The sequence below is a fragment of the Prunus mume genome, linkage group LG2 (genome assembly GCF_029339155.1).
Source record: "Prunus mume cultivar Tortuosa linkage group LG2, ASM2933915v1, whole genome shotgun sequence".
Taxonomy (NCBI): domain Eukaryota; kingdom Viridiplantae; phylum Streptophyta; class Magnoliopsida; order Rosales; family Rosaceae; genus Prunus; species Prunus mume.
This window is the reverse complement of record NC_142699.1, coordinates 13,583,038-13,608,695: the sequence shown is the minus strand read 5'-3', so window position 1 is coordinate 13,608,695 and position 25,658 is coordinate 13,583,038. Positions and strand designations below refer to the sequence as shown.

General features: G+C 38.1%; 5 protein-coding genes and 1 non-coding gene across 7 annotated transcripts; all 6 read right to left on the bottom strand.

The window, feature by feature from the left end:
• Nucleotides 1-3,721: 3,721 nt before the first annotated feature.
• Nucleotides 3,722-3,828, bottom strand: LOC148919678 (small nucleolar RNA R71). Its single transcript, XR_016124828.1, has one exon. It is a non-coding gene; the product is annotated as a small nucleolar RNA R71 (small nucleolar RNA).
• A 6,331-nt stretch (nucleotides 3,829-10,159) lies between these two features.
• LOC148919677 (strychnine-10-hydroxylase-like) lies at nucleotides 10,160-12,078 on the bottom strand. Its single transcript, XM_089046806.1, has 2 exons — nucleotides 11,013-12,078; nucleotides 10,160-10,932 (listed from the first exon to the last, which is right to left on the bottom strand). The coding sequence occupies exons 1-2, from the start codon at nucleotides 11,964-11,966 to the stop codon at nucleotides 10,309-10,311; spliced, it is 1,578 nt and encodes a 525-aa protein (XP_088902932.1). The 5' UTR covers nucleotides 11,967-12,078; the 3' UTR covers nucleotides 10,160-10,308.
• A 1,040-nt stretch (nucleotides 12,079-13,118) lies between these two features.
• On the bottom strand, nucleotides 13,119-15,211 carry LOC103320923 (cytochrome P450 CYP82D47-like). Its single transcript, XM_016791514.2, has 2 exons — nucleotides 14,178-15,211; nucleotides 13,119-14,019 (listed from the first exon to the last, which is right to left on the bottom strand). Exons 1-2 carry the CDS (start codon nucleotides 15,153-15,155, stop codon nucleotides 13,396-13,398), a joined length of 1,602 nt encoding a protein of 533 aa, XP_016647000.2. The 5' UTR covers nucleotides 15,156-15,211; the 3' UTR covers nucleotides 13,119-13,395.
• Nucleotides 15,212-15,877: 666 nt separating this feature from the next.
• LOC107880105 (flavonoid-6-hydroxylase-like) lies at nucleotides 15,878-17,347 on the bottom strand. Its single transcript, XM_089044411.1, is given in 4 exon segments — nucleotides 15,878-16,142; nucleotides 16,145-16,634; nucleotides 16,795-17,063; nucleotides 17,305-17,347. Coding segments are annotated over 4 exon segments (930 nt in total). The 3' UTR covers nucleotides 15,878-16,014.
• Nucleotides 17,348-18,543: 1,196 nt separating this feature from the next.
• Nucleotides 18,544-21,229, bottom strand: LOC103320922 (xanthotoxin 5-hydroxylase CYP82C4-like). Its single transcript, XM_016791513.2, has 2 exons — nucleotides 19,493-21,229; nucleotides 18,544-19,299 (listed from the first exon to the last, which is right to left on the bottom strand). The coding sequence occupies exons 1-2, from the start codon at nucleotides 20,456-20,458 to the stop codon at nucleotides 18,676-18,678; spliced, it is 1,590 nt and encodes a 529-aa protein (XP_016646999.2). The 5' UTR covers nucleotides 20,459-21,229; the 3' UTR covers nucleotides 18,544-18,675.
• Nucleotides 21,230-21,361: 132 nt separating this feature from the next.
• LOC103320783 (putative transcription factor KAN4) lies at nucleotides 21,362-24,725 on the bottom strand. Of its 2 annotated transcripts, none has more exons than XM_008222505.3 (6): nucleotides 23,488-24,721; nucleotides 23,300-23,376; nucleotides 22,958-22,997; nucleotides 22,610-22,688; nucleotides 21,781-21,880; nucleotides 21,362-21,683 (listed from the first exon to the last, which is right to left on the bottom strand). In XM_008222505.3, the coding sequence occupies exons 1-6, from the start codon at nucleotides 23,978-23,980 to the stop codon at nucleotides 21,501-21,503; spliced, it is 972 nt and encodes a 323-aa protein (XP_008220727.2). In that variant the 5' UTR covers nucleotides 23,981-24,721; the 3' UTR covers nucleotides 21,362-21,500. The 2 variants fall into 2 exon arrangements, with proteins under 2 accessions (XP_008220727.2, XP_088902600.1); XM_089046474.1 differs by having other exon boundaries at nucleotides 21,561-21,700; nucleotides 23,488-24,725.
• Nucleotides 24,726-25,658: the final 933 nt, after the last annotated feature.

Sequence of the window (25,658 nt, the reverse complement as noted above, 5' to 3'; positions counted from 1 at the left end):
CCAGTGGTTATGAATGCATGAAGGGACCTAAAGTTTTTTTTAGTTAGTGAAATTTTGATTTTTTTCTTTCTATTGGGTTTAATGGGAAAAAAAAACTTTAAAGATATTTGCTAAATCGCTACTCTTTGTCTATCTCTTACAATTTTTCTTGCTTAAAATGTATTTGTCTATCCTTTTGTTGAGGACAATTATGATTGCAATCAATAAGCAATATAATTCTTGACATATGTGATATATATATTATTTTTCGTATGTATTGTGAGTTCGAACTTTTGATTCTTTATAATTTGTAAGAGGCTCCCACACACATAAAATCCTGACTTCGCCACTACCAAATACACACTTTGTGTTACTTTTCTGCACGCTCAATTATATATATAATACTAATAATATTAATATACATAATATACACGTAAATTGTTTTTAGGGCCCTTAAAAATTGAGGACCTTGTGCGGTGGCACCACTTGCACACCCTCAAGGCCGCCCATGCCTCACATGAAAAACTATGTATTTGATTCGTTTGCTGCGGTCACAGGCGGACCTACAGAGGTGCAAGAAGGAGCAATTGCATCTCCCCTTGCCGTAAATCCTGTGAAAAGGCTAGATTATGCACCTCTGCTGGTCCCAAGGTTCTGCATCCGAGGTGTGTTGCAAGGGGTTTCAAAACGAGGAAGATGACTTGGGCTTTCTGTTTTCAATTTTTTGCAGCGCAAACGACGTCGTCTTTGTTATCCTCCAACTCAAAAGGTGTTTAATGAAACGGGGAGTATTAATTGATGCAATTCTGACTTTCGGCAAATTACCACTTTAACCATTTTATTATCCTCCAGCTCAAAAAACGTTTTAGTTATCCCATAATCAATTAACCATGTGAGTAAATTAGGGTTCCCTTCCATCTAGAAAACCCACAACCCAAATCTCTCGAAGATTTCTTCAGTGCAAATTTAAGTGCTGATGGGTTAGTCTTGAAGATATATTTTATGAGGTAATATTTCTTGTGGCTTTTATAGGTTATTATTTCTCACTTTTATATTTTGGGATTGCTTATTCTGCTTAGATGAATAAGTACGTATATCTAATTACATTATACTCATTATTATGGGTCAATATTAATTAGTAAATTTATAAATTTTTCTTGTCAAAACAATTGATGCCTCAAAAAACATACTCCTCACCGTTTAAAATTTTAGCTAGCGCCTGCTATGTATTCAACTAAATGTCTCAAAGAGGTTTCCATGTTTTGTTTGTACTGTTATTTTTTTCATCAATTATGAGTGACATTAGTATTGTTTAAATTCTAAAGATAATAGTTGTCTAAATTTTGTTTTCAAATTTTTAGTCTTTTAAAAATTGCCCCTTCTCTGAAAATTTTCTGAGTCCGCCATTGGCTGCGGTTGAAAATTCAATTCTTATCCCAGCTTAACATCCGTCCATGTCATTTTGCAGATTTATATCTCCAGTGGGCAGGGTTGCCTTGTTATATTGGTTTGTACCCAGAAGCCTCACACATATGAAATGATTAATCATCTTTTGTTCTGATTTCAAACCCAAAGTAAGTTGCATGACTTGAAAAGCGAGAGAGATTCCTGGTCATATCATTGTATTTGTTATACTTGGAAGGATCCTAATGTCATTAATTTGGACTCACCTACTTCATTTCCATTTTGCAACTTAATTTTATTGGTTCAACTTATCGGCAGCAAAAAAATGATTTTCACTGGTTAAAGGGGCGATGTCTGCTTCCCAACTTTACCTGCTTCATTTCCATACGCATGCATGATGATGGTAAATTGCTAATGGAGGGTGGTGGGCAGCCTCACATGAAAAACTATGTATCTAATTTGTTTGCTACTACAACGAGACACAGACCGTTGCTCAAAAATCGACAAATTTATTTCCCGTACGGAACTTCCAGTAGACTATTCCTTTCCAAGAGTAGCATTTGTCCATCTCATTTTGTAGGTTTATATCAAGAGGTTGGACCATCAAGTAAGATAAGATTATACACATGTATGATGTTTATACCATGTTGATAAGTGCATTATTTTCTATATTTTTATACCTTTTATATTTGATTTTTGTAGGAAAAGTTAATTAAAAAGAGTATTATTACCTTACTTTCCTTATTTTCAGCTATTTTGCTTTCTTGGAAGGATTTTGACTGAAAATCGACTTTTCGAATGAATTTTAGCACAAGGCCAATTGGAGAAGAAAGTTAAGATATTGAAGATCATTATGTTAAATTTTCATAATTTTCTACCAAGCCAAATGCTCCAGACTTGCAAGCAAAGACAACCTCAGTTGAAATCCTGTCAAAACTGCACTGCTGTGGAAGATTGAAGATTTGAATCTGTGCAAGTTTGGCTGATGTGTTTCCAAGTCAAAAAATGATTCTTTCCTAGTTTGTTTCCTTAATTGTTTAGGATTTTGTTTTTCTTTAGGAGAGTTTTGCCGACCTTTTTAGAGTAGGGTTTAGTTGTTTTAAACTATGTAAGGTCACTCTAATCTTTTCAACCAGACTTTTCACCATATTTCAATACACCCACAAATATATCAAAGAGAGAGCCAAGAGTTGCTGCCGCGATGCTTTTGGAGCTTACGAAAGTGTTGCTGTGGAGAATCCAGAGATCAAATTCATCTGCCAAATCAGTCTTATGACAACAATCCTCTTTTTTATCTTTTCTTTTGTCATGAATTAATTTCTCTTCCTAGGGCTATGATGTAGCAAATATCATGTCTTGAATGAGTGCTCGAGAGAGACTAACATGACTCATGCAGTTTTCTTACAGGTTCTCATAAAACTTAATGGGTTCTTAATTTTCTAAATTTGTTGCTCAAGAAAGAATAGGTTGTTAATTAAGAATACTTTTGCTTGAGCCCGAGAGGGGATATCGAATTAATTAGGAGAAACCAACTGTCAACATGGGTAGTAATTAAGGTTAATTGGCAATAAGAATTAATTGGAATTGGTTATGGTGAAATCGGATGCTCTAGTGTCTCATCAAACTTGATATTCCATCATTAATTAAGTTGTTATTTTTCATAACTATTTTAGTTTAATTAAATCAATCAATTTTTCTAATTAACTGTTCAAATAAACTTCTGCATTAATCATAATTGATACTTAAAGAGAAATTACATTCGTGGGAACGACGCTTAACTTATCTCTATATTACTTTTGTGGATTGTATGCTTGCAATAATTTCACACCAAATTTTTGGCATTGTTGCCAAGGACTGTTTTATTTTATATTAATATCAATATATTTTAATTCGGAGTTTAGTTTGAATTTTTCTGTTTTATTTTCAAGTACATTGGAATTTTCCAACACCCCCCCATCTATGGCGGATGAAGCTAAAAGAGCAGTGAGGGAATTTGCCATCCCAATGGCAACTCCCTCAGTGATCTGATGTCCTGCTATAGTAGCCAACAATTTTGAGATTAAACCCTCCATGATCACCATGCTGCAAAATTCATCCATATTTTGTCGTATGCCTAATGAAGATCCAAATATACATCTTGCGATATTTTTGGAAATTTGTAATGCGTCCAAGTTCAATAGGGTAACTGATGATGCGATTCGTTTAAGGCTATTCCCTTTCTCCTTAAAGGATAATGCCAAACTTTGGTTACTGTCAAAACCACAAGATTCCATCTGTACTTGGGATGATTCATCCAAGAAATTCCTTGCTAAATTTTATCCCTCCGACCAAAATTGTAAAATTCTGACAAGATATTATGTCGTTCATTTAGTATGATAAGTAGCCTCTTTATGAAGCATGGGAACGATTCAAAGATTTATTGCATAAGTGTCTTCACCATGAGCTACTAACCTGGATTCAAGTTCAGACTTTTTACAATGGGTTGAGTCAAACAAGCAGGACATTAGTTGATGCCGCAACGAAAGGTGCTTTAATGGCAAAAACGACTACCAAAGCATTTGAACTATTGGAGACCCTGGCCTCCAACAGTTACCAATGACGGAGTGAAAGAGTGCATCTGAAGCCGGCTGGGGTCTTGGAAATCGATGCTATGGCTTTGTTAACAACACAAATTTCTAACCTTACAAAAAAAGTTGAATCTTTGAGTGTTAATGTTGTGAACACTAATACTAATTTTGGTTGCGATTTGTGTAGGCCCTCATCCAAGTTCTAAGTGCACTACAAGGAACCCATTCAAGTCCTCTGAGCGAGTAAATCAAGTTGCAGAATCTAATTGACAAAGGAATGATCCTTATTCCAACACGTACAACCTCGGTTGGCGAACCATCCAAATTTTTCATGGAGCAATAATCAGAATGTGCAAATACCACCACCTGGCTTTCCGCATCAAGAGAAGAAAATAAATTTGGTAGATGCACTTACTCAGCTGACTATGTCTACCACCCAATTTTTGACTGAAATAAAAACCCAATTTCAGAATCAGCATGCTTTTATTCAGAATTTGGAGGTGCAAATAGGCCAACTAGCTAATGTATTGAGTAGAAGAAATCAAGGAGTATTGTCAAGTCAACCCAAAATTAATCTGAAAAATCAAGAACAAGTAATGGCAATCACACTTTGGGAAAACAAGTGAATACAGCAGTCGACTTGGAAAAAGAAAATTTAGAAAAAGAGGAAGAAGCTGAGAAATCCCCAAAAGAAGAAAAATTATGCTGCTATACCGACTCCTTCTCCTCTATTGAAGCCATATATTCCACCGATCCCTTTTCCGCAGAGACTGAAGGAAAATAAAATATGGGCAATCTTCTAATTTATTGGAGACATTCAAAAAGGTACAAATCAACATTCCATTCGCTGTAGCTTTGGAACAAATGCCAAGTTATGCAAAATTCGTGAAAGACATCCTTTCCAAAAAAAAAAAAAAGAAATTTGGTGATCATGAGAAAATCCAACTGACTGAGGAATGCAGTGCATCCTGCAATGGAAGCTTCCACCAAAGAAAAAAGATAGAAGAAGTTTCAAAATTCTATGCACTATTGGAAATAATTTCTTTGAAAAAGCTTTATGTGATTTGGGTTCTAGCATTAATTTACTACCTTTATCTATTGTTAAAAAGATTAGTATTGGTGAAATTAAACCTACTATTGTTTTTTTTTGCAGATGGCGGACAAATTAATCACATATCCTGATGGAATTATTGAAGATGTTCTAGTAAAGGTCAATACCCTCATATTTCTGGCTGATTTTCTGGTTTTGGATATGGAAGAACATACTGAGACACATCTAATTTTGGACAGTCCATTCCTGTTTACTAGACTAAAACTCTTATTGACGTGGAAGAAGGGTTACTAACTATGAGAGTTGGGAATGAAAAAGCGACATTCAAAGTTTTTAAACCAATAACATTTCATGGAAAAGCGAATGAAAATGAGACTTCGAGCCATCCATTGGTACATTCCACCACCTCCAAAGCTAAAAAACCAAGGGTTGCTGAACCTACCTTATACTTGGATGAACCAAAACCATACGACCCAGGAAGGAATGAGTTAGAAGAACTTCAGAATAAATCATATGAGAGTGCGAGAATTTACGAGGACCATACAAAGAAGTGGCATGGCAAGCATATCAAGAATGATCATGACAATACAACCTTCAAAGTCAAAGGCCATCTATTGAAACCACATGTGGCATCCGCATTTCTAAGGATGAGACCAACGTCCTCCTCAATAATCCCAAATAACATATTTGAAAGTTAGGCTATTGACTCTGAACTAAGTGTTTGTTAGGAGGCAACCCAACTAGGTACCTTCGTTCCTTATCTTTTTAATTTTTGGTTGTGTGTTCCCCGCGTTCATTGCTTTTACTATTCTTTGTCCTTCCTTATATATATATATTTTTTAAACATTGAGGGCAATATTTGGTTTAGGTTTGAGGTGGGTAACAATCGTTTTATTTTATTTTATTTTATCCTTTTTAGTCTTTTTCGAGTCGTGCAAAACATTAGTGTTTATGTTTCATTGAAAATGTTTTCATCTGTAATGTATTTAAAGATTTGGCCCATGTTGCCTTCTTCAGTTCTTCGTGCGGAATCCAATCATATAAGGATCATTTTCTGACTTTTCGTTTGGGAGCTACAGCTTTTTTTCTGAACAAGGGTTTGGAACTAGAATTTTTCTGCAACTCAGATCTGTTTTCTGCCTTTAACGCAGTTTTCATGCCGTTTTAATATGTTTTTTTTTTTTTGGGTATTTTGTCTAAAGAAAAGTTGTGTGTTTGTTTGTCTATTTTCTTGGCATATAAGGCTTGTCAAAATCCATGCAGTACTTTAAGAGTTAATTGTTGAAAATTGATCTGAGGTCGAAATTGAAAAGAAGCAGTTTTTCCGAAATGTGAATTCTAGTTAAAGCTATTACTTTTTCTTGCTAATAGAGATGTGTATGCCACGTTTTGATCATGAATGCTTTACTAACGTGTTGCCATGAATGGTTATTGCATTATAATCTTTACATTTCACAATACCATACTCATAATGTTTTGGTGGACAAAGTTGCTATGCTCAAATGACTATGGAATATTAGTGGAGACTACCCATGTGAGATATTGAGCCAAAAGCCATTCTTTGAGAGGGGTTTTATTGTTTCTACTCTTAAACACTCTTCGATTTTGTTCTTAATTAGGTTACTCTCATTAAGTTTGTATTGGATACTAAAGAATTTTCTTATTTTTGTAGGTACGTCACTTCCAAGTTAGATGGATCATTAAAGAGATGATGTTATGCTATGCATGTTTTCACCCACTAAAAGACCTTTCACCCTACCCTTTTGTGTGCGTCATCAACCCCTTTGTAACCAAACATTTAACCTTTCTTACCCTTATTATCTTTAACCTATATAACCTGTTTCTAAGCCATAACTTATAGCTTAGGATGTGCCAAAGTGATGAAAATAAGAAAGTTGAGTTCTACACCAAAGAATTGGCATGTACCAAGGTGTTTGTGTAAAATTGCAAAAAGAAAAAAAAATATTGAAGAAAAGAAAAGAAAAGTATTTTGCAATTCAAAAGAATAAAAGGTCAAATTAAATTACTTCAAACAGAATAGGAAAGATGCACAATTCCTGGGCGATAAGTATTACAAAATGTTCAAAAGAAGCGGACCGTGTATGTGATCATGAATAATGCTTTGGTATGTCCTAAGTTTTTGTAATTCATTTCCTTTCTTTCTTAACTCGAGCCTAGCATTTCATTATAATATAAGTAGAAGACCTAACTGATCTTTTGGAAAATCTTGCTTGGAGATGAGGTATGTACTCTAGTTCTTAATATTTGATTCTTTTCATGAAACATTATTTTCAGAAATTGCCATTCTTCAAGCTAAGCATATGTGTTAAAATTTTGATTTCCATTACATAACTTCATACACATATGTGACATTTGAGTGTAAGCCTAGGATTTGGAGAGAAAAATTATAGAATGATATCCAGTGAGGATTAGAGTCAAGGCGAAATAATTTCATGGCGTTTGGGTGTGGTTGTATTTAAGCTTTGATGTTATGACTTTTGGTATTACACGTTACACCAAGATGCAACATACTCAAAGTGCCATAGCTTTAGTGATGCAAATATGATTGACATGCATTGGTTTTTTTTAGCTTGTTTAAAGTGGTGCCTTTAACAACTTTGTTTTGTAGTAAAAAGTTTGTAGGTATAGTGACTGGTAAACCCTCAGGAGACACAACTCCTCCTACTAGGGACACCTAGAGGTTTAACGGCTTGTGGCACATGCTAAGTGCCATCGAGTTTACCTGCGAAAGTGGTTTAGTTAGTTTCTATTTTGGTTCCTTTTTTTTTCTAATTTTGCTCGAGGACTAGCAAAAGATAGGTTTGAGGTAGTTTGATAAGTGCATTATTTCCTATATTTTTAAACCTTTTATATTTGGTTTTTTTAGGAAAAATTAATTAAAAAGAGCATTATTACCTTACTTTCCTTATTTTCAATTATTCTGCGCTCTTGGAAGGATTTCGCCTGAAAATAGACTTTTTGAATGAATTTTAGCACAAGGCCAACTGGAGATGAAAGTTAAGACATTGAAGATCATTGTTTCAAAGTTTCATAATTTTCTACCAAACCAACTGCTCTATACTTGCAAGTCAAGACAGCCTAAGTTGAAATCCCGTCAGAACTACACTGTTGTGGAAGATTGAAGATTTTAAGACCTTTCCAATTTTTCCTAGTGGCGTGTGATATATGATTGAAAAAATGTGTTTTTTCTAACTAAAAAATGTGGACCATCAGAAGTATGTCACCATGATGCATTTTATTTCCGACAGTGATAGTATCAAAAAAAAAAGTCTCAAAGTATGTCTGAAATACAATTTTTTTTTCTTTTTTTTTGCAGGAAGCCTTGGCGCTCGTTGTATTACGAATAAAAGTCATTGTTGTCAGAAATGCCATGGTTATTTCTAAGGGGTTGATTATGCCCTCGGAAATAGTCAGTTATTTCCAATGGGAACTAGTTCTTCTTGATAATAATCAACTAGTTTCGAGGGCGCATTTTGGTATTATTAGAATTGCTTGTATATTTCCAGCCAGCTACTTTTTGTCGGAAGTAGTTGTATGTCTATTTCCGACAAAAGGTCATGGTCGGAAATAGTTTTTTTTTCTTTTCGTAAAAAATATCACCAAGAGTATGAACATTATCTCCGAACATGTTGTATTAATACAATAATAAAATATCATTAAAAGATAAATATTTAAATATTATTGCCACAAATGAGTAATTGTCACATATATTACATGAGTAATTGAATCACTAAACAAGTCGAAAACATTTTGTGTTACTCAACATATTTAACAACTATTACATAACCATCAATTACTTAATAAACTCATCAATTACTTAGTTAAAATGTGCTCACTAATGTTGCTGGTTGTCCTAGATGTGACTGTCCTTTGGAATCTTGTGCTCATCTCTTTAAGGATTGTACTGCCACTCTTGCGATTTGGAATAGACTTGGGTTTGTGAGAGTGGAAGCTGGTCAGTTGAGGGATGATTATGATGAATGGCTGCTGCATAACTTGAAATCTAAGAGGTTTGTTGTCCATGGCCTGCCCTAGTATTTGGCTTTTGCTATCTTTCTCTGCTTTATTTGGAAATGGAGATGTAAAGTGGTTTTTTATCAAAAAAAAATTTTGCCTGCTGAACTCATTTGATGATTTATCAGTGTGCTTTGGAGTGGTTTTCAGCTTGCAATCCAATGGCTTTTCTCCCTGAGCGTAGTGTTGTTCATCTCCATTGGATGGCCCCTCTTCCTGGTGTTTGTAAAGTCAACACTGATGGTAGCAAAATTAATTCCTCTGGTCTTATTGGGGCTGGGAGTTTTTTAAGAGTCTTGTGGGAGTTGGATCAAGGGTTTCTATGTGAATCTAGGCTATGGTTCCATCATTGAGGCTGAGTTATGGGGGATTTTTTGGGGGTTTAATATGGCTTGGGATGTTGGATTTCGCAGAGTAGAGATTGAGTGTGATGCTACTTCTGTTGTGGCTTTGTTAAAAAGTCCTATTGTGTCAACACACCTCTCTTTAGTATTATCAATTGCTGCAAAATGCAGATTCATGAGAAGCATATTTTCCGTGAAGCGTTGATATGTGAAGCATTGATATTTTCCGTGAAGCGTTGATATTTTCCGTGAACCTCCCTCTGTTTACTTGTATTTAACTTTAGGCAGTCGCTTACAGTGATGTGGTGCTCCTTACTGGTTTTTTTCGTTCAATCTAATTGCTACTCACAACAGCTACATTGTATTAGTATTAGTTCTGCATGGGAAATCAAGCAGAATATGGTTGACGTGGCTGCTGATCGTGGGTGCTACATTGATTAGAGTGTAGTATGAATATTCTCTGCAGTTGTGCTCTAATTTAAAGGGAGTTTCACTAAAACACCCAAAATGGAGGTTGAAATTATAAAAAAACCCAACACCCAAAACACTTTATAAACACACCCAAAACCCATCATTACACACACTCAAAACCCATTTATAAACACACCCAAAAAGTTGACTTTGGGGTTGATTTTGGGTGTGTTTCTATGTTTAAATAGTGCTTGGGTTTTTTTATAAATACATGTCTAGGATTGGGTTTATTTATAAATTTGTATTTAAAATAATAGCTACTTGGGCTTGATTATCTACCTGATCACCTATGATTAAGAGACCAACAATACAGGGACAAACAACATTATATTGAAGAAGAAAAAAATATATATCTATATATATATATATATATATATAACTACGAACTATAATTTAGGATAGCAACGTTGAGAGTAAATACATACATTAATTAAATAAAAATCCTTGTTTTATCATTTTATCCATAAAGTTGAGAGGGCAAACGAGGTTTGATGAGAACCTGAAGAGGGGTCGCCTTGACGTTTGTCAGTCCAAAGCTCTCAGTCATATCAATCGGTGCACTCGAGGGGTTGGAGATTTCAAACGCATGCACAAAACTAGCCAAAGTAAATTGCACCATTTGAAGGGCAAATGCCAAGCCAGGGCATGCTCTTCTCCCACTTCCAAACGGAATTAACTCAAAGTGCAATCCCTTAACATCAACATCCTTCTGGGTGGTCAGAAACCTCTCCGGCTTGAATTCCAATGGATCGGGCCATATTCTCGGGTCGGTTTGGATCTTCCAAAGGTTCGTGATCAACCGGGTGCCCTTTGAGACATGGTAGCCGCCTATGGTGCAGTCCTTGGTGAACTCTCGTGGTCCAGATAATGGTGCTGCAGGGTACAAACGCAGCGTTTCTTTCACTATGGCTTGGATGTAGACCAGCTTGCTTATATCTGACTCACTCACAACTCTTTGTCTGCCTATTTCAGTGTCCAGTTCGGTTTGAGCTCTTTTAAGCATGTGAGGGTTGTTCAATAATAGTGATATTGCCCATGTTAATGTGACCATGGTCGTATCGCTAGCTCCTGCAATCATATTCTGCAAAAGTACAATTTATTTGATTAATTATTTATATAAAGCTAAATTATATAGATTAAGCTAGGCATATGTTTGATTACCAAGCTTGTGGCTTTGTTGACTGTGTCAGCATCAAAACCGCCTAGGTCTGCACCATCAAGCACAGAAAGCATGGCGTCTATGAAGTCTGGTTCCCCTTTAGCATCACCTCTTGCCCTCCTTCTCTTGTGCTCTTCAACCCACCCTCCAACGATGGCGTCCAGTTCTTTGGCAATCTTCTTCATCGCCTTCTCATGCCCACCCAAGTCCAACCACCGAAGATAAGGCACCGCATCACCCAACACAAACAGCCCCACATAATAAAAAAACTCCTTCAATGCACTCTGAACCCTACGTGCTTCTGTCTTCTCATCCTCATCGGCCGCAACCGAATAACGCTTTCCGGCCACCATTCTAAGAATCACGTTCAAGGTCATGTCCCCAAACCACTGCTTCAACTCCACCAAAACCCCGTCTCTATTATTGCTCTCCCTCTTCTCCGCGGTGCTCCATGTTTTGTACAATTCTTGCAAGAAAGTTGTCACTTCAGAGACTCGAATGTGTCTGAGCAGCTCAAGCCTTCGGTTCGAGAGCAGCTGCAAGGTGGTAATCTTGCGCATCTCTCGCCAGAAGGGTCCGGAGGGTGCAAACCCAAACATAGCGTAGTTATAGCCAATGTGATCCACAACCGCGAGCTTTGGACGCGAGCTTAAGGCCAAATCATTGGTTGTGAAGCATTCTTTTGCGATCTCACTGCTGCTTATCACCAGAGATGGATAGACGCCGAGGCGGATGGTGAAGAGAGGCCCGTACTTGTCAGCCATGGCTGCCAATTTGATGTGAGGAGGTGTGGATCCTCCTAGCAAGGGAAGGTGGCCAAATATCGGCCATGCACCCTTGGCTTCGGTTGGGGTTAATTTGGCAGGTCTCCATCTGCGTGAGAAGTAATAGGAAACGATGATGATTGTAAATAAAAAAGCAGTGATAGAGTTTACATAAGGGAGAGAATAATCCATTGAAACTAATTGGAAATTGGAAACTTAGAAAGCCAGAGAATGAAAGCCCTGTCACACATTATATAGGCGTGATATCTATGCTCATGTATATCGATACCACCTCCTGAGGATATAACATAGTATTATTTTTATGGATAAAATTCTACGCTAAGAAAGTAATGCATTGATCCCGTCAGAAGTAACATTATCATATGACTATATTTTGACTCTTAACTAGTGCTCAGCCGGACAAAGTTGAAAGAGTTAGTCAAATTATATAATGAAGGGTGACGTATGCATTTCAGGCGACTCAAGGTACTTCTGCAAAGTGAGCTAAGCTCCAAATTTCCACAGCGGATGGTGATGGTAACGGATGGCACCGCACGGCACGCACGGCAGCCACATCTGAAAAACAATGCGTTTAGTTTGTCCCCTAGTATAGCATGCCGTGAAGATTATTCAAACTAACGCCACGTGGTAGAAAAGTCTAATTATTGAACAATCAACCGAGTTTTTTTATTGGGGTATAAAATATTTTTTGGGATAAAAATGGTTTTGTGGATGTTACTTTCCACATTCGTAGGTATGCGTCTCAATCTCAAAGACTAAAAGCTTAGTTCACTATGAACATTCGATTAACTTAATATTTAATAATATCAAATGGTTGGACCTTAATCTTCAATAGGTAATAATTAAGATACGATTTCCTTTTTTCTAATTCTGAGTGATAAAAACAAGTATCCAATCGGCGGGGTTGCCTAGTTATTGGTTTGTATCTAGAAACCTAACACATATCAACTAGTTAATCATCTTTTGTTCTGATTTCAAACCCAAGGTAAGTTGCATAACTTGAAGAGCGAGAGAGATTTCTGGTCATATCATTGTATTTTTTATACTTGGAAGGATCCTAATGTCATTAATTTGGACTCACCTGCTTCATTTCCATTTTGCAACTTAATTTTATTAGTTCAACTTATCGGCAGCAAAAAAATGATTTTCACTGGTTAACGGGGTGATGTCTGCTTCCCAACTTTACCTGCTTCATTTCCATACGCATGCATGGTGATGGTAAATTGGTAATGGAGTGTGGTGGGCAGCCTCACATGAAAAACTATGTATCACATGAAAAACTATGTATCTAATTTGTTTGCTACTGCTACGAGACACAGACCATGGCTCAAAAATCGACAAATTTATTTCCCATACATAACTTCTAGATATAGGATCTATGGAGCAATTACTTATAAGTACATTTTGTGCAACAACCCTTCCTATCTGATAGAAAAGGATCCCATGATCCTGAACTAGTAGTCTATTCCTTTCCAAGAATAGCATTTGTCAAAAGTAGAGGAATTTATAAACTGGAACTGTTTAGTTTAATACGTTCACAACATACATTGCATATGTACATTTTATTCTCACATATAGCTAAATTCTCACTCTCAACTATTTAATCATACAAATTAGGAGACAAGCGTGGTTTGATGAGGACATCAAGAGGAGTCAGTTTTATGTTCGTAAGTCCAATACTTCCAGTCATATCAACTGGTGCGTTTTCTTGAGTCGCGACATCAAACGAATGAAGAAAACTAGCCAAAGTTAAAAGTGTCATCTGAAGGCCAAAACTTATCCCAGGGCATGCTCTTCTACCACTACCAAACGGCATGAGCTCAAATTGCTGACCCCGAACATCAACATCCTTATGGGTAGTAAGAAATCTCTCTGGCTTGAACTCCATCGGGTCGGCCCAAACCCGTGGATCAGTTTGGATCTTCCACAGGTTCACTAGCAGCCACGTGCCTTTTGGAACATGGTACCCTCCTATGGTACAGTCTTCTGTGAACTCCCTCTGGCCTGAGAGTGGTCCAGCTGGGCATAAACGCATTGCTTCTTTAACAGTGGCCTGCAGGTACACCAAATTATTTATATCTGACTCCTCCAGCAGCCTTCCTTTGCCAACATACTGATCAAGTTCTTCATAAACTTTCTTCAAAACTTGGCGGTTGTTCAAAAGCAAAGAGAGTGCCCAGGTCAGGGTCACCATGGTTGTGTCACTCCCTCCAGCAATCAAAATCTGCACAATCAAAATTTTGGTGATTATTAAAACAAATTTAGCCAATGACCATTTGGTTAAGCAGCATCCAGTATCGACTTTGTTGGACCAGGTGCTAAGTTGAAATATGACGGACAAAGGTCGTTGTAGTAAAAATTAAAATAAATTAACATATATACCAAACATGTTGCTTTGATGACGGTATCAGCATCGTAGCCAGCAACATCTGTTCCATTGATGGCTGAAAGCATCACATCCATGAAATCTTGATCTTTTCCTTCAGTTATTTTCTGCTTGTGCTCCTCCAACCATTCCGCAACAATACTGTCCAATTCTTTGGCATTTTTCTTCATGGCCTTCTGCTGTCCACCCAAATCCAACCAACTAAGCCAAGGAACAGCATCTCCCAACACAAACAATCCAGCCAAACGAAAGAACTCTCTCATGGCTTTTTGCCACCGCCTTGCCTCCTTCTCCTCACTCAAATTCCCATTCATAAAGCATCTCTTGCCAGCAACCATCCTAAAAATCACATTTAGAGTCAAATCCCCAAACCACCGCTTCATCTCCACTAAACGCTCCCCCGAGCTTTCTTTTCTTTTGATCCATAAAGTGTACAGCTCTTTCAAACTCATCTCCACTTCTGATACTCGAACTTTTTTCAGCAGCTCGAGCCTGCGGTTTGAGAGTAGCTCGAGGGATGTGAGCTTGCGCATTTCACGCCAGTATGGACCGTAGGGGGAAAACCCGAACATGGCAAAGTTGTAGCCCAAGTGCTTAGCTGCTAGCGTAGCCGGACGGGAGGAAACAACCATGTCGTTTGTGGTGAAGCAGTCCTTGGCCACCTCCCAAGTACTTATCACCAGAGCAGAGTGGATACCAATGTTGATGGTGAAGGCTGGTCCATACTTGTCAACCAAGGAAGCCAAAGCTATGTGAGGAAGCTGTGATCCTCCGAATAGGCCAAGATGACCTAACAGAGGCCACCCGCCTGCAACTTTTGGTAGTTTAGGACCCTTGGCTTTGGCAGCTGAGCTTGATCTCTTTATGATAAAGTAAGAAAATAAAAGTATGGCTAGGATTCCAGCTATGGCAGTGTTTAGGCATGGGAGATACGACTCCATTGTTGCAGAGGGAAGGTTGAGGGGAGCTGTCATTCATGCAGTAGTTCTTATTTATAGTCGATATCAGTGTTTTTTCTTCGTGGGACATTCAGGTCAGCGTTCATAAGTTTGTTTTGAAAGAGGGCCAATGAGGATTATTTTCTATAAGATAATTCGTATTTTCAGAAATACATTTGACTCATTTCAATATAATAATTGATGCGTAGGAAAGCAAACTGCGAATTTGCTGTCACTACTTTGGAAAATTCTGATCAGACAAGAAAATGGGTTATTTTAATCGAAGTTGACGTCATCGCTGCAATTGGGAAAAGTACCCCTGAGGTGAGGAAATAACCTTCATGATTGAAGATTATCTTTTGCACCGTTTAATACTTCAACTTATCTCCTTTCACCAAAAAAAAAGTATTTAAACTTATCTCCTTTTGAACAAAAAAAATATATATTTAAACTTATCCGAGACTCTGTTTTTTTCATTTCTCCAGAAGATAACATCAACCTAATATTAAGCAGTCCTATATCCTGCCAAAATTGCTTTTGCAATAAGCACTTTCACTTTTGCCTTTCTTGAGCTCGGCAATTAAATTATCAATCAGCTTTCCCTAGCGCTATATGTTTTGCCATGGGAAGGCTGGTCCTGTCTTGTTCTCTCTTGATTAATTTTCTTCTTGTTCATCTATTACTATTTCGATCGTGCATGTATGTTAACTTAAAAGTGGAACCCATTTGTCAAAACTAGAGGAAACGCATCAAGCTCATTGGGTATAAGTAGAAGATAGATTTAGTAAAGCCAAACTTTTTAGATTAATACATTCAGAACATGAACATATGCATATGTACTTTTCATATCGTAGCATTTATTTTCATATGTATACCTAAGTTCTCAATTCTGAACTTATTCATAAAGATTTGGAGACAAGCGTGGTTTAACAAGGACATCAAGAGGAGTGAGTTTCATGTTCGTAAGTCCAGCGCTTCCGGTCATATCAACTGGTGCATTTCCTCGGGTCGTGACATCAAACCAATGAAGAAAACTAAAATTAAAAGCGTTGTTTGAAGGCCAAGATTTATCCCAGGGCATGCTCTTCTACCACTACCAAACGGCATGAGCTCAAATTGCTGACCCCGAACATCAACATCCTTATGGGTGGTCAGAAATCTCTCTGGCTTGAACTCCATCGGGTCGGCCCAAACCCGTGGGTCAGTTTGGATCTTCCACAAGTTCACTAACAGCCACGTGCCTTTTGGAACATGGTACCCTCCTACAGTACAGTCCTCTGTGAATTCCCTTTGGAATGAGAGTGGTCCAGGTGGGCATAAACGCATTGCTTCTTTAACAGTGGCCTGCAGGTACACCAGATTATTTATATCTGACTCATTTAGCTGTCTTCCTTTGCCAACATGCTGATCAAGTTCTTCATAAACTTTCTTCAAACTTTGGCAGTTGTTCAAAAGCAAAGAGAGTGTCCACGTCAGGGTCACCCTGGTTGTGTCACTCCCTCCAGAAATCATAGCCTGCATAATCAAAATTTTTGTGATTAATAAAATAAATTTATCCTATGACCATTTGGTTTAGCAACATCCAGTCTCCACTCCGTTGAATGAGGCGCTGAGTTTAAATAAGACGGACAAAGATCGTTGTAGTAAAAAAAAAAAAACATATTTATATATGTACCAAACATGTTGCTTTGATAATGGTATCAGCATCAAAGCCAGCAATATCTGCTCCATCGATGGCTGAAAGCATGACATCCATGAAATCTTGATCTTTTCCTTTAGTTATTTTCTGCTTGTGCTCCTCCAACCATTCCAAAACAATACTGTCCAGTTCTTCGGCAGTTCTCTTCATGGCCTTCTGTTGTCCACCCAAATCCAACCAACTAAGAACAGCATCTCCCAACACAAACAATCCCACCCAATGGCTTTTTGCCTCCGCCTTGCCTCCTCCTCACTCAAACCCCCATTCATAAAACATCTCTTTCCAGAACAGCATTTAGAGTCAAACCTCAAACCAAGCTCCACAGCTCCCCATACCCTTCTTTTCTCTTGCTTCAATGAACAGCTGCTTTAAGCACCCAATGAAAGAGCTCGAGCCTCGTCCTCGAGCGATGGCAGTTTTTTGCCAGTATGGACCATAGGGCCAAAGTTGTTCAAGTACTTACCCTAGCCTCTTTATCTCACTCACTTATCACAGAGAAGAGTGGATGCCAACCGGTGAAGATGGTCATATTTGTCAACCAAGGAAGCCAAAGTTATGTGAGGCACTGAGATCTCGAATAGGTAGAGATGACCTAACAGAGCACCCTTGGCTTTGGCACAGAGCATGATCTCGTAAAAACCTAACATTTATGGCAGTGTCAAACCTGCCAAACATTGCTTATCTCAAGTATTTACTTCTTGGGACATGATAATTGATGCAGGACCAATGGTGGAGGATTATTTTCTATAAGATAATTAATATTTTAAGAAATACTTTTGACTTTCAATATAATAATTGTTGCCTAGAAAGCAAAACTGCGAAGTTGTATGAAGAAAAATTCTAATCAGACAAGAAACGTCATCGCTCCAATTAGGAAAAGTATACCATGGTTGAAATATTTCCATTTCTATTGCTAGGGGCGTCGAACCGTAAAGTCTGAGCCCAAGCTTACCTTTTCACCGAGGTGATGAAGTAACCTTCATGATTGAGATTCGACCAAAAAAAATATCCTTATGATTGATAATTATTTTTCATCCGTTTGACACTAAAAATGTGTCCAATCAATGTTGTCAAGCTAGTGGGTGGAGGTGGAGCTCACAAGGAAAATAAGAAGATTATGTTGGATGCTTGTCTGCCGATTCCTTCCATGCATTCCTTCAAAGCCTTTTTCATGGGGGAAAATGTTATTGATGTTGCTTTCTAAGGACGTAGACACAACTTGTCGAGCCTTGTTAAATATTTTATTTTATTTACTTTATATGCAGCTTTATATTCCAATACATTTTAGTTTATTTACGACATCCAAGTTGTTTTGAAAAGGATTCATATTAGCTATGCATAGTATTTAAACTTATCTGATGCTGTGTTTTTTTTTTTTTTTCCAGAAGATAACATCAACCTAATATTAAGCAGTCATATATCCTGCCTTTTTTTTTTCCTTGTAAATTAAAGACTTGAACGGCATAAAAATAGCTAAATTGGCCCTTTTTTATATATGACAAATTCGTAATTTTCTTTTGTTGAATAGTAGAATCTCAATCATATCTTCGTTTTTTTAAGTGAGATGTTTAAATTTCGGCCGCTGGGCCGCGCTGCATAGCATGATGATTGGACCCAATTATAATCCATTTCTATTTCCTTTTGGTGAAGATTTCTTTCTAGATTGAATCTTATGGGCTGCAATGTCGGATGGGTCCAGATATAATCAAACTCTCACAACATAAATGGGCCTCATAATCTTAGCTTATATATACTTGTATTTAATTTATTTTTATTTTTCAATGTAAATAATACATTTGAAGAACCTCTAAATTAATCAACAAACAGTACATTTTTATTCTTTATTCAAACGCTTCATCACAGATAGAGATTACCAGGAAGGCGTGGGGTGAGCAGAACCTCTAATGGAGTCGCTTTCGGAATGGTCAAACCTGGACTCTCAGTCATGTCAATCCGTTGACCAAGTGGGGTTTCAAACTCAAATGCATGAAGCAGACGAGCAAGCGTGAGGTGAAGGACTTGCATGGCAAACGAGACACCAGGGCACGACCTTCTGCCAGAGCCAAATGGCATCAGCTCAAACTGTTGGCCTCTAACATCAACATGGCCATGGCTTGTCAAGAACCTCTCTGGTTCAAAAGCAGATGGGTTTTCCCAAACACTTGGGTCCCTTTGAATCTTCCATACGTTTACCACCAATCTGGTGCCTGCCGGGACATGGTAGCCGGCTACGGTGCAGTCTTCTAGAGCTTCTCTTGGTCCTAAGAGAGGCCCGGCTGGGTATAAACGCAGCGTTTCCTTGATGATGGCTTGAAGATATACCAAGCTTTTGATGTCTGATTCGTCAACTTGCCTTTCTGTTCCAACTTGGAGCTCTAACTCTTCTTGTGCCTTCTTCATCACATGGGGATTGTTCAAGAGTAGTGAGATTGCCCATGTTAGAGTGCCTGCTGTGGTGTCACTCCCACCAAGGATAATCGCCTGCAATTCCAATATCAGGAACGGATATTAGAATGATTTCAATTTCTTCAACACTTTCCTATTGGAATCGCTTATGTTTACTAGCACATAACGAGTCAAAAATTATGTACGTTCAAATCCGTAGTAAGTTCCTGATTCATGGTAAGTAATTTGAGACTTGTCCAAAAAAAATTCATGGTTTAAAAAAACATACCAGGCAGGTGGACTTGATGCTGGTATCTGAACTATGCTGAAAATTTGAGAGTTGTCCGTCCTCCTGAAGAGACAACATGACATCAATGAAGTCCTCATCAGCTTCAGTCTTCCCTTTGTCACGAGAAAGTACTCTCCTTTGCAGATGCTCCTCCAGCCACCCTCCGAGTATGGCATCCAAGTCTTTAGCCGTCTTCTTCATTGCCTTCTCATGCCCCTGCAAATCCAACCACCATAGAAACGGCAGCGCATCTGAAACAACAAAAATCCCAATCAGATGAAAAAATTGACCAATTGCCTTCTGACACCGCCTCGCCTCATCGCCATTGTCACATTTTGCTGAGGCACCAAAGTAACGTTTCCCAGCCACCATCCTGACCACAACATTAAGTGTCAATTCCTCTAGCCAACGATTGAGCTCAACAACCACAGGACGTGACGAGCCATTTTGGACCCATAAATTTTGTAGCTCTTTTATGCCCGTATCAAGTTCTGATGTCCTGACATGTTTGAGCATCTCAAGCCTTCGGTTTGAGAGAAGCTCAAGGGTTGCAATCTTCCTCATCTCACGCCAAAATGGGCTGTAGGGTGCGAAGCCAAACACGGCATAGTTGTAGCCCATGTGTTTGGCAGCCACCGTGGTGGGTCGAGAAGCAAGTGCCTTGTCATTGACTGTGAAGCACTCTTTCGCTACTTCCCAGCTGCTCACCACAAAAGCACGGCGGCTGCCTAGCCTGATGTTGAAAGCTGAGCCGTACTTGTCAGCCATTGCTCCGAGCGTACGGTAGAGAAGCTGGTCTCCGCCACCTAGAAGGTGGAGGTGGCCTATAATTGGCCATGCACCAGCAGGTTCAGGGGCCTCTCTAGACTTGGAACCTACAACAGCAGCTTTTCGAACAAAAGCACGAAGGAGAAAAATAAGAGAAAAAAACACACTGATGATAATTAATTGGAAAGAAAGATTCATGATTAGAGAAAGTTAATATGAATTAATGGAATATCCCGGTTGATTTATATGCAAGTAGTTTACTTGGTCAGTGGGTTAGGCAGCATGAGACATGCCAAAGCCCAAGGCAAGGGGCATGCAAGTCTTGCCAACAGCCCCAAACAACTATTTGTTTTTTTTTTTGGTGGTTGGTGGAAGATTAACTGGACCTTTGGGGTTTGCTGACCTCAGCAATTTTTGCATGCTGAATTTTTGGTCCTGTCACAGCGTGACCCAAATTCAATTCAAAAAAATGAATATGGAAATCTAAAACTTAGTAAGCCAAATTCCCAACAGAGAAAAAGTTACTGAGATAGATTATAGACTAGTGTTTGTTTGCCCGTGATATTGCTAAGACGTGCTGAAAGTGCAATGATGAAGAATGCGAATAATTGTCTGACCTCTGGTGTTGTTGGTGCTCACTCCAGAAATCATCTATATCTCTGTTCCTATGTGTCCTAACTCCAAGCAATTTCTCTGAGCAAAAGACAAGTAGTCATCATGAACAGAACCACAACTCTCACTTTGCCATTTGACTAACTCCATCTGCAACTCATTTCTGACTCTTTTTTTTTTTTTTTTTTTTGTGAGTATATGATGTATGGCCACAACATCATTGACGTCCAAGGCCCAAGTTCAATCATATTCCAGGCCCAGTCCATGATTTTTTTTCTTCTTATTTTTTTATTTTTTCAACTTGATGAAAGGGTTAAAAATAAAAACAGTATATCAGAAACTAAATAGTGTTAACTGTCCATGCATAACAAATTTCCATCTAAATACGGTATAATTATACCATGCATTGCCCTCCCCGTTTAATTTCTGGTATAAAAACAAAAAAACAAAATTCGCAGAAACATATGGAACCAACAATTACACAAGTGATCTCGATCAATGCACATTAGATATTAATTTTCTGGACGTCCGCCTAAAAATTAAGATGAAAAGATATGTAATTAACTCGATCTAGTAATTTAGTTAACACTTGGGAAGCTTAGGTAGGTAGGTAGGTAGGTAGCTAGGGTTAAGTCATTTGAAGGTTGAGGCTATTGAGCACAGTCCATTCGGCAGTTGGTCTTCCAAGCGTGAACTCTAAGTTAAGGTACATATCCGAAGCTGACAAGGAGCTACAGTCCAAAGTCGTCCTCCTCTCCGTCGTGCCAATGCCATCATTACACACATGGCGGCCTGATTCTTCTTCTTCCACCTATATCAAATCAACCACTGTTCACAAGGACAATAATGCGCACACTTTTCTTATAGAATCATAATATAATTTACAAATATATATATATATATGTTACCTTGGTGCCATTTGATTGCGGGGAATGAGAATATGTCAAGGCATTTCCAGGACTCAAGTTACAGCTGCCATTTGTCTCCGATGAAGAAGGCCACGAACCTCTGTTCACAAAATTAGCAAGAGATCATCAAAAGCTTGAACAGGCTCAATAAAACATAGATAAAACTCCATCCAGTGGGAGGTTTGGATTGAAACTGGTGGAGCTCTTAGAAAAATCCGTTCAGATGAAATTATTAAATAAACGCCGACAGCAAATAAACATTGTTTGCTTCTTTAAATGTAACCGGCAATAGAGATTTAGAAACTTAAATTCTGTAGAAGCAGAAGTCAGTCGTCCAGTACGAAAACATTATTGCTCACTGCCACATAATGGAGTCAACAAAATGCATCGATCGGGCAAGAAGATTTAGACATGCCTGCCTATGATCTATCCTACCTAATAAGCTAGCTGGGGTCTTCGCTTCCTTTGTGATTTGCATCATAGAGCATATCCGTCGGATTACAAAAATCCTTGAGATTTGTAATAAATCCCCTGACTTTGGGGACACATTGGGATCATCTCAACCTAAGTTCACAATCCAACGGATAACCTTCATACAAACCCTAGCTAATTAACTCCAATGTTCATCAAAATCAATGTGCTTTAAGACGTCAATAGTAATTTCTCTGCACCATTAACAAAGACAGACACCATGTTGGACCAAAAAAAAGGTCCAAATCTCCAAAGCCCTTGTCAATATTCGTGCATGTAAATATGTTTGCATTATTTAATTTTGATGCCATTTATTAAATTAAGATTATTAGGGAAGAGAGGCTGCAAATGCACTCACCTATTAGCTTTGTCAGAAGATAACCCTCCATTGATCCCTGGCTTCTGGTTCAAGCCCATATCTGTCTGGCCTTCATGACCTGCAACATTTATAAGAGATAGAGCCATTGCTCTGGCTTTATCAGACACCCAGCACATAATTCACATCACATGGACTAGAAATGAAATTATCTCAACCACATTTTTGTTTTAGTTGGGACGGCACAGTGGAACAAATGATAGAGTCTGCCTGCCCCACTTAGATCACCCGAGCTCCCAAACAAAGAGAATAATGGAAAAGATAAATGAAAACATGGGGTCCTTGGAGATGAGAGAGAGAGGGGAGAGGGGGGATCGAACATCCAATTACCTGTACCCTTACTGTCAGTGCTCTTCACTGTTCTATACATCTGCATGAGAAAACACCCAAACGAAAAAAATATGAGAGAGAGGTCCACATTTGCTGCGATTACCCCCCCTCTAGATGCCTTTTTGTCATTACCCCTTTGTTCTTTACCCCCCACTACAAATAAATCATACCAATATTTGGAAAATACACAACATGTTAAGAAAAAGTACATTTGATAACTACTCTCTGAAAAGTTTGAAAAACTAGAAAGAAAACCAATATTTACTATTATTATTCATATATTTGATTGAAAATCAAACAAATAAGAGAAGATTGAACAGCATGAGTGAGCAGTAAACCCACCTGCAAGTGACTCTTCACGTGAGCAAGGGTTAGATCCTTGACATTCATCAACTCTAAAACAGATTTTGGTGTTGCTCCTGCAGTCACAATTAATTTAATTTACATAAGAAATAGGAATTAACAAATTGCTTCATCAGTGGAAAGATGTTGTGAAAAAAGATTTGTATATATATATATATATATATTACTTTCATGGCCTCCAAGAAGCTGGACTGCATGTACGAAATGGGCATGGAGGGTTGTAGTCCACCTCATTCTCGGAGCTCTGATGCTTCTTTTCACATTACCAACCGTTCTTGCGCTTCTCTTGAACTCGCGGCCATAGATTTGAGGGTGGTGATGGAAGTGATGGTTGCTGAAGTTTCTGGGCAGCTGGACAGGAGGAAGGTTCATGTGATCTTTCATTTCAAACCCTAAACTCAACTTGGGCTCATCACCCGAAGAAAGATTATAGCCGGTGCTCCTCTCAAGGTGGTAGAAGCCATTTTCATGGCTCAAATCACTTCCACTGCTGCCGGAGTCGGTGGTGGAGCTTCTATCTGTACTGTAAAGTGCTTTTCTTGATAATCCAATATCAGCTTGGTGATATTGATTATCTGCGGCCGATGGAGGGCTGATCTGTAAAGAGAGATCGGGCAAGGGTGAAGTACTAGTTCTCATTATAGGGTTCATGAGGTACATGAGGAGGGTGATGTCCCTTAGTAGCTCTAGATTAGTACACAAGGTGAGGTGAAATGAAGAGATTTTTATAAGCAGGGAAGGGATCAGAACAAAACAAGGAAAGGGAGAAATGTGTAAATTAATAATTTGAAGGAAAAAGATGTGAGGGGAGGTGATGAAAGGGTCTGAACTCTGATAATATGGTCATGACTCATGAGTGCCTTATGATTTGCATTGGGGTTGAGGAAGTGATACAGAGAGAGAGAGAGAGAGAGATATATATATATATATATAAATTAGAAGTAGGTAGCCGGAGATAGGCTTTTTTAAAGTAGTAGGATGGCTTTGATATAGATATAAAGGTGAAGAAGTAGTAATATATGGAAGATCAAAGCACAAGTCGGAGAGAGAGAGAGAGAGAGAGATTAATGGTATGGTACTGGGAAAAAGTAAGAGAGTTTTTTTGGGATGAAGGGTTGAAGGAAAAGTTAGTTAAAAGGAGAAGTTGTGTATTTAAGAGAGTGCAGAGGGATCAGAGACCTTTCCAGTTTCCACAGAGAGACTAAGAGTTAGTCTAGAGGGAGAGAGAGAGAGAGAGATGAGAGGCTCCGTTTTATTTTGTTATCTTTTTTATGGTATAGAATGAAAAGGAGGTGCCGGGATATAATGGAGGTTTCTGCAGAGAAAGGGAATGGTTGGAATTCGAGAAAACAAAGAGGGTACTGTTCAATGGAATATCGGAATTGGAATTGACTCTCTCTCTCTCTCTCGCGTTTGATGGATGGATGAATGGACGGATGGATCGCGACCCATTTAAATAACCTACTGTTTTCGTTACTATCAGATATTATTCTCATTCAAGTTTAATATTTCCTTACATTAGAATATTTCCATTTTACTTCATGAACGAGGATTGACTAGTAGCACCGTAAAATATCCCCGTTCAAAGCTCAAAGAGCTCTGCCCTTATTCGTGCACCTTCTTGCAGACGCGGCATCACTCGCATTTCCATCTTAAGTTTATTTTATATGAGAACTTAACATCATGTTTCATGTTATGCAACTAACATAATTACCAAAACTTAATAATTCAATACCATGCATACAAACTCAAAAATCAAAGTATATTGGTTCTTGATCAAGTTTTGAGGCATACGATTAATGTTTTACGAGTCTAGATTTTAATTCTCGGAATTTTAAGAGTTCAAAATTCAAAAATTAAAACCAAAATCATACGCGTAAATAGATGCATTTCAACTCAAAATAAACCAAACATCCTTTAAATACGATGGCACTCGGACATGTATACTTTTAGGAAACTCATTTACCTTACATTTTTTTTTTTCTAAGAATTAATACCAACACTAGCACCCGTTGCATAATTAAATTAGGATAGTTCATACTTGTGTTCCAGTCGTCCAACCCTAACTTAGTTAAGTAGTAAATCAAACCGACTATACATTAATTGCCAGCTGATCTAGTGCTGCATCCCCTGCAATGTTGTCTTTCATATATAGTCGCTGGTCCAAGTGGGCAATACTGGTTTGTCAATCATAATCGAGCTGTACACGTGCGAGTATTTTAGCTATGGCCGTAGCATTAGAATATATAATACATATTAGATATATTATCAGTCCTGGTTATAAATAAGAAGATCATAAAGAGAGGGAATTAATAGAATTAAGTAAGAGTATATATAT

Excerpts from the sequence above, each read along its gene's own strand:
- LOC148919677 (XM_089046806.1), bottom strand. The coding sequence starts at position 11,966 with ATGGATTATTCTCTCCCTTATGTAAACTCTATCACTGCTTTTTTATTT. Across the intron at positions 10,933-11,012 it reads TCAACAAAGCCACAAGCTTG|AATATGATTGCAGGAGCTAG; the intron begins GTAATCAAACAT and ends GTACTTTTGCAG.
- LOC103320923 (XM_016791514.2), bottom strand. The coding sequence starts at position 15,155 with ATGACAGCTCCCCTCAACCTTCCCTCTGCAACAATGGAGTCGTATCTC. Across the intron at positions 14,020-14,177 it reads TCATCAAAGCAACATGTTTG|ATTTTGATTGCTGGAGGGAG; the intron begins GTATATATGTTA and ends TTGATTGTGCAG.
- LOC103320922 (XM_016791513.2), bottom strand. The coding sequence starts at position 20,458 with ATGAATCTTTCTTTCCAATTAATTATCATCAGTGTGTTTTTTTCTCTT. Across the intron at positions 19,300-19,492 it reads GCATCAAGTCCACCTGCCTG|GCGATTATCCTTGGTGGGAG; the intron begins GTATGTTTTTTT and ends TTGGAATTGCAG.
- LOC103320783 (XM_008222505.3), bottom strand. The coding sequence starts at position 23,980 with ATGTACCTCATGAACCCTATAATGAGAACTAGTACTTCACCCTTGCCC. Across the intron at positions 22,998-23,299 it reads ACGTGAAGAGTCACTTGCAG|ATGTATAGAACAGTGAAGAG; the intron begins GTGGGTTTACTG and ends TTTCTCATGCAG. Across the intron at positions 21,881-22,609 it reads TCTTCTGACAAAGCTAATAG|AGGTTCGTGGCCTTCTTCAT; the intron begins GTGAGTGCATTT and ends TTTTGTGAACAG.